Source organism: Cervus canadensis, chromosome 1 (genome assembly GCF_019320065.1).
Source record: "Cervus canadensis isolate Bull #8, Minnesota chromosome 1, ASM1932006v1, whole genome shotgun sequence".
Lineage (NCBI taxonomy): Eukaryota > Metazoa > Chordata > Mammalia > Artiodactyla > Cervidae > Cervus > Cervus canadensis.
This window is the reverse complement of record NC_057386.1, coordinates 26,458,974-26,466,154: the sequence shown is the minus strand read 5'-3', so window position 1 is coordinate 26,466,154 and position 7,181 is coordinate 26,458,974. Positions and strand designations below refer to the sequence as shown.

The 7,181-nt window shown below is 62.3% G+C and overlaps 1 protein-coding gene across 1 annotated transcript; it reads right to left on the bottom strand.

Moving 5' to 3' along the window:
- Positions 1-2,422: 2,422 nt before the first annotated feature.
- On the bottom strand, positions 2,423-6,659 carry MIEF2 (mitochondrial elongation factor 2). Its single transcript, XM_043472841.1, has 4 exons — positions 6,528-6,659; positions 4,841-4,998; positions 4,507-4,687; positions 2,423-4,118 (listed from the first exon to the last, which is right to left on the bottom strand). Exons 2-4 carry the CDS (start codon positions 4,985-4,987, stop codon positions 3,064-3,066), a joined length of 1,383 nt encoding a protein of 460 aa, XP_043328776.1. The 5' UTR covers positions 4,988-4,998; positions 6,528-6,659; the 3' UTR covers positions 2,423-3,063.
- Between the last annotated feature and the right edge of the window lie 522 nt (positions 6,660-7,181).

Sequence of the window (7,181 nt, the reverse complement as noted above, 5' to 3'; positions counted from 1 at the left end):
TTTTTTCTGACTGAGCTAGTCCGCCGTGTTCACTTGTCATCAGTTGATGGGCACGGGGGTGTTTCCACCCCCTGGCTGTTGGGAGCAGTATAGCTGTAAGCTTCGGTGTGCAAGTTACTTGAACAACTGTATTTTTATGGATCCACACCTAGGAGTGGGTTTGCTCGGTCATTTAATTCTATGCACTAAACTCTCCACAGCAGCTGCATCTTACCTTCTCACCAGAGAGTTCCCCTTTCTCCACGTCCTTGCCAACGTGTCCTTGCCCGTATTGCTGTCCTCGTGGGCCTGAGGTGGTATCTCATGGCTTTGACTTGCATATTCCCAGTGACCACTGAAGTTGGGCATGCTTTCACTGCTCACATGCCTTTCATGTTTCTTTGGAGAAATGAAAGGTCTTTTCAAGACCTTTGCCCGTTTTTCAGTGGGATTGTTTGTGCTCTTGCTGTTGAATTGAAGGATGCTACCTTCAACACATCTGTGGGTTGCAGTCTCTCCACAGGGAGCCCCCATGCCCACCAGGATCAGAATTGCCAGGTGGGACTAGGGGTCCTGCCGACAACCACTTGCTGGGCTCCCTGGGCTGGGCCTTCACAGGGCCTGGTGGGAGTTCTGGGGACAGGGTTGCTGTCAGCCCAGGTGGTGAGACCATTGCACATAGATGGGTGGACACTGTGAGGGAGCTTTCCACACAGGCTTCCCAGGATGCTAGGCGGAGGCCCCGCTGCCCTGGTGGTGCATCGACCACCTTTCCCCCCGGACCTCCGTTTTGGGTTCCTGAGCTGCGTCTGTGTTCAGCTCACAGGTGGGAGGGGCTTGCTCCGCAGGGCAGGGGCGTACTGCCCTGTCTCCACCAATATTCACGCTGGTCAGGGGTGCAGGGTCGGCCTGGAAATTTCCCTGAGGTCATACAGGGGGGCGAGCCTGAGGCCCACAAGCTGAACTGCTGGCTCAGGAAGTGGTTGGCTTTGCTGAGAACACTCAGAGCAGCATCCAGGCCCCATGCTGGCCTTGGGAACACTGCGCTGTCGACACCACCTTTGGTCTCTGTCCTCAGTGAACGGAGTGTCACCAAACGGTCATGTTACTGGGGTTTCAACTTTTTAATTTTTTTTAATTTGTAGAGTATTTAAAAGACTATCCTCATTGTAAAAGAATACGCTTAAAAATGCAAATGCATCAGATGCACGTGACTTGAAACAAGCTGAAGGCTGCTCATCCTGGAGGGGACCGGGCTGGGGGCAGCATTGGTCCTGGATTAGAGCCGAGGGCTTCCCTCTCCCATCCCACTCCAGCCCTGCCCATCAGGGCCCTTGGACCTTAACTACAACCCCGTCAGGAGGCTTGGTGAGATCCCCAGGGACCTGAGTGTGGGTGTGCCCAGCAGGCCCCCAGTCTGCAGCCTCAGCGAGAGAGCTCCCAGGCAGACTTTAATTGGGCCTTTTTCTGTTTAATAATAGCACGGCCTGAAACCACTGGCTGGGTCAGCTCTGGATGTGATGCACTGTCCTGAGGGGTCCTGCTCATGAGTGAATCCTTTAAAGGACTTGTCTCGTCTGGACAGACTTTCCAGAAGACCCCAACTTTGGCAGATGCTGGACTGTCTGTCTTGGTCACTGGTTCAGGGGCACCTTGCTCTGTGCCAGCACTGGGTTAACACCCCACCCCTACCTGTGAAGTAGGTATTCTGGAACCCTCATCTTGCAGAGAGGAGGCCAAGGCTGCCCCACCCTCAGCCTGTCCCCTTGCTACCATCACAGCTGCTCACCACCGAGGGCACTCAGGCCAGACAGCTCCCGAACCAGGTGACCTAACAGCCCTTGGGGAAGCCAGTCTCCGGCCCTCTGCCCCTCTGCAGAGCCAGAGCCCATGGGAACACCCAGGAGGCAAGCCCCTCCTGATCCGCAGAGGCCACTGGCCCTGCAACCAGTGCTCAAGAGCACCTCCTCCAGCCTTGTCCCCACATCCCAGCTGGGAGGGGGTTGCCTCAGGACACATGGGACAGGAAGGAGGGGCCTGATACAGCTGTGAGGGCCTCACCCCAAGCCCATGTGGCCCCAAGCCCTCCCCGGCTTGTCTGCCACATGGGGTTACATGGGAGCCACAGCTCCCACGGGGACACCTAGATACGCCTGCATCCCTGTCTGTACAAAGCAGGGAGCCTGTCCTCCACTTGAGGGTCCATGACTGCATGTGGACCACTGCTGGCCAGAGGGCCCCCTGGCAGCCCTGCCCGTCCAGATTACAGGGCTCCAGGGGTCACGCTTTTTGGAAGAAAGGAAACCCTGACCAGTTGGTGCCCGTTACTAAAGCTAGATGCCACTCCAGGTCAGTCTCCTGCTTCCAGGGTGAGCCCAAGCCCCTCTGGCCAAGCTCACAGAGCCTCAAATGGCTGCATGTAAGAGCCCAACACGCGTCTCACTGACATTTGAGTTTTTTTTATTCTCATCCACAGTCCTTGCGGCATAGCTTTACTTCAGCAGGAAGGATACCAGAGACAGGAGAGATGCCTGGGAGGGGAGGCAGACAACACCCCCCGCCCCAGCCCCCACCAGCTCCAGGGAGAGCACAGGGTCAGCTAGGACAGCTGGTGTTGGCACAGTGGGGGCTGGGCTGGCAGCAGCCAGGGGTACCCTAGACTCTGAGCCAGGTGAGCAGCACAGAGAGCCTTGGCTCCCCCAGTGAGGACAGAGCCCTCCCAGGGCCTCCGTGGCTAGAGGGGAAGGGCCTTCCCCCAGGTTAGCCCCCACTAGTCCAGGCTAGAGAGCAAACCAGGCACACAGCACGGAAAACACAGGCCTGAGGGTCAGCCAAAAGCTATGTTCTGAGGGTCCCAGGTGACTCCAGCCCCAGGGGGACCAAACACTGTCCACCACCAAGCACCAGCAGCCTGGAGATGCCCGCACCCAAGGGAAGCATGACTCACCCTCAGGACAGAAAAAGACAGTGGCCTCATCCCTGCCTGGGACTCACGGCAGCTCCTGCAGGCCAAGAGGGCCGCCCACACCCCCTCGTTCCAGCTAAAAGCAGCGGTGTCGGGTGTTGCCCAGCTGCGTCCACCCTCTAGAGCAGTCCCTCGGGGGCCTGTAGGCCACGGTACAGCGCAAAGCCCAGGTCGTCGATCTCTTCCTCCCGCAGGCCATCCAGGAGGTTCACGCCACGGTTGAAGTGGCTGGGCAGGCTGGCCCGCTCCACACTGCCGAGCAGCAGCTCCAGGGCCTGCAGGAAGTGCTCCCCCAGGGCCTCCTCGGCCCAGTCAGCCTCCTGCTCACCCAGGTGCAGAACCACCTGAGCCAGGCGGTCCCGGCCCAACCGCCACAGAGCTGGGTGACCTCGGCAGACAGTGCAGAGCAGCAGCAGCAGCCGACGGCGGGTCCCAGCGTCCTGCTCATCGAGGGCCCGCAGCCGGGCAGCCTCAGCTGGGTACCAGTCCTGCAGCCAGAGGTTCCCGGCCAGCCCTTCCAGGGGCCAGGCCAGCAAGAGGTCTCCATCCTGGGCTCCGGCCACAGTCAGCAGCACAGCCACGGTGAGCTCCAGGCACTCGTGCTGCACCTCCAGCAGCAGCTCATCCGAGGCCACACGTGGCCGAATCAAACACCCGAGGAGGCTGCCGATGGCTGGCCAGTTGACGGAGGCGGTCAGGGCCTTGCGGAGCAGCTCCAGCAGGACCCGGGAGGAGAGGTAGCCACCCACCAGAAAGCGGTCCCAGGGGCTGCTCCCACGGGGACGGAACTCCAGCTGAGTCCTACGCACAGCCCAGCAGCGAGGGTCTTGGGCTACAGTGTCCAAGCCAGCCACCAGGCTCCACAGGCCTGGCTCCAGTGCCAGGGGCACCAGGAGCCGCACAGGGTCGGCAGCCCCCGCCTGCAGCCCCTCATAGAGCGGCCCGCCGGGCACGAGCGCCCCAAAGGGCAGGTCTGGGAACTTGTTCCGCAGGTAGGCCTGCAGTTCCAGGGCAATGTCACCTGCCAACTGCTTGGCCAGAGACATGTGAGCCCCTGGCATGGTCACGTGGTCCCGCTCAAAAGCCAGCAGCTTCTCCTGGAACGTCAGACACAGCGGCGGTGCCGGCGAGCTGAGCTGAGGTGATGTCTGGGGCCCTGTGTCAGCGGGCCCTTCTGAAGAGGGAAGGGACCGGAGGCTGGTCTGAGGGGTTGTAATGGGACCACCTGAGATGGTACTGAGCTCAGTGATGAATTCTCACTATCTGAGACCCCTCCCAACACCCTGAGGCTGAAACCCCAGGTCTCGGTTCCCCAGGTGAGGGCCCCCACCATCACAATGCTGCCACCTCGCTCTGGGGCCAGCCCCCATGGTCTCACGTCCTGGGGGCTGGAGCCTCAGCATCACGTAGGAGGGAGAAGGCATCCAACACACAAGGAGCCCACAGGGAGCAGGGACCCGAGCAGGTCACACGGTCACCAGGGCAGGGCCTGGGCTACACCTCCCGAATGTGACCACCGAAACAGGACCCACCCAGGTCAGAGAGGAAGGGGCACCGCTCACCTGGGGCAGAGAGTGAGGGGGCCGGAGGCGGCACCGGCTGGCTGAGGGCAGCGGGCGGGGGCCGGGACTGGAGGCGTGGCGTGGCCTTGAGCAGGCTCAGGTCCTGCCAGCTGTCCTCCAGGCATGGGGCATCCCCCTTGGCGTCGTCCTCGTCCCGGGGGCTGGTGGCCCTGTCGATGAGCTGCAGGCAGAGGGACACAGGTGAGGGCATCTGAGGCCTGGGCGGCCATGGCAGAGCCAACCAGGTGAGGGGCAGAGGCAGGTGCGGTCTCAGGCAGTCCCACCTCCCCAGCCCTGCTGTGAAGTCCATGTCAGCGGGCCAGCCCAGCCTTACCCGCTTCACGGCCAGGGTGGCAATGCCCAGCACCGCAGCCCCACCCACTCCCAGCACCAGGCGGGCATTGGCCAGGAGGAAGTCTACAGCGCCGCCCAGCACCTCGCCGTCACGCCGCTTGCTCCGATTCTGGGAGAATTCCGCCATGGTCAGTCTGCCTGTAAGGGAGCCAGGGTGCAGGGGCCACTCAGTGAGGGGCCGGCCTGGCATCCAGGCAGGTGCCCTATGGTCAGAGTTGGGGTCACAAGGGGGCTTCCAGAGAATTTCTGATGAGAAAGGGGCTGCCTGCAGGTTTTCTTGGGAGGAGACTGGGAGCTGGCCCAGAGACTTCCCTCCACCAAAACCTGCAAACAACCCATCTGTATGACAAGGGGCTCACAGAGAAAGACCCTAAGGCCCATGGCAGGTCAGAGAAGGGAGACAATCTCCCCGATCCCACCTTCCAGGCCCCCTGATGTTGCCAAAGATCATGAGGTCGGTCTTATCAGCACCATCCCTATTTACAAAGAAACAGGTTGCTGACCACAAAGTGAGTGGTGGGGACTCGGACCCCCCCATGACCAGGTCCCAGGAGCAGCCTTATCCAGGTTCCTAACCAGGCCCTGTAGGAGAAAACTAAGGCCCAGAGAAGACCATGGCTTGGGGACCCAGGCAACCTGCACTGGACAGCCTCTCAGGCCTTTGAGGGAACCTCAGTGAAATTCAGGTGGCCACAGTTACCCCCAAATCTCAGCAGGGCAGCCACCAGAGGCAGGGCCACAAAATCAGAGAACAGGACAGGTGAGATGGCCCAGGACACCCCGGGGGTCAAGGGCTGGCTGTCAACAGGTATGTGTCAGACAAGGCTGAAGGCCCCGCTGTGGGGACAGGGTGTAAGGGGCCTCTAAAGACCACAATAAGGCCGGTCCAGTGCCCTGGACAAGGGCCTCTGAGGCTAGGGACAACAGTGGGTGGGGAGGGATCTCAGCTGCTGAGAGCCCAGGCCACAGCAGGTGAGCTGAGGGCCTGAGTGTGCCAGATACTCTTAGCTCGTCTGTAAGATGGAGCAGGTGCCATGAGAAACCGTTAGACATGTGGAACCCAGAAGTACCAGTGGCTGGGACCTCAGGCATCTCTCCAGTCCTGGCAGGCTGAGCCCCAGCCCTCAGGTCCTGAGCACTGACGGGGTGTGTGACCAAGGGACAAGCCCAGGGGACCAGTCAGATGGCCAGGCAGAACTGTTACCCTGAGGATGCCTGAACAGATGACCCTGAGCTCAGAGCCAACTCAGCCCCAAGGACTTCTGCTTGCCCTGCTCCCAGCGGGTGCCGGAGCCCGGTTGCCAGGTGGGGCCTGCAGCCCCGCACCCGCCCCCCTTTCCCAAGCTAAAAATAGGAAAGACGACGGAGAGGGTTGACCCAGCGTGGCCCTGCGGCGGCTTCCTTCATCAGGACTGACAACCGCCTCCAAACTGTAAAGTGCTCAAAGCCCCCGCCTGTCTGACCCAGGGCGCGCAGACCCTAACCAGGGAAGGGAGAGGGAAAGACCAGGCCTCCCCTAGCCTCCTCCAAGTCCCGGCCGCGAGGACACCGAGGCTGGGGGAACGCCGGGATGGGCCCAAGAAGCGACCAGAGATCGGCCCGATCCGACTCACTCCCGGCCGTATCCGCGCGGCCGGTGGAGGCCACGCCCCGCGCCCCGGCCGTACCTGCGTCGCGGCTTCGGCGCCCCGGCCCGGGGACGCAGGGGGCCGCTCGGGCCGCGTCCCGGGGCCGCCTGGGAATAGAACGTGCAGGACCCGGGAGTCGAACGCCGAAGCCTGGGGCGGGCGCGGGTCCCCCGCTCGCAGACGGACAGGCCCCGAATCCAATCAGAGTGCTCAAGGCCCGTGCCCACGTGCTGTTCTGTGGCGGCCTCGGCCAATGGCGGCCGAGCGCCCTTCGGGGCGGGGCTCCTCGGCGAGCACCGCCTTAAAGGCGCAGGGCTGTGCTCGCGGACTCCGCCGGTGGGAACGCGAGCTCCTTCCCAGCTAAGGAAGCATCAGGTGGAGCTCCTGGTCACTGTAGTCTGCGGCCGCCTCTCCCGTGAAGGGGATACTGGTCCTGTCACCTACTGGGACCGTCATGTGCCGGCCCAGGGACGCCTCCCTCGAGGGGCAAGCGGGCACGTAACCGCGCACCCGGGCTCTCCTCCGAGCCCGGAAGGCTAGGAGTGTGGGTACTGGCCCCGGAGCGTCTCTCGGAGAGAGGCTCGTGGCTCCGGACGAGAACCCGGGCGTCCTACTACCACTGCCGCCCGAACCACCCGGGTCCCCGGCGTTGACCAGCGCAGGGACAGCCGCGGGCCGAGAAGGCCCTTCGGG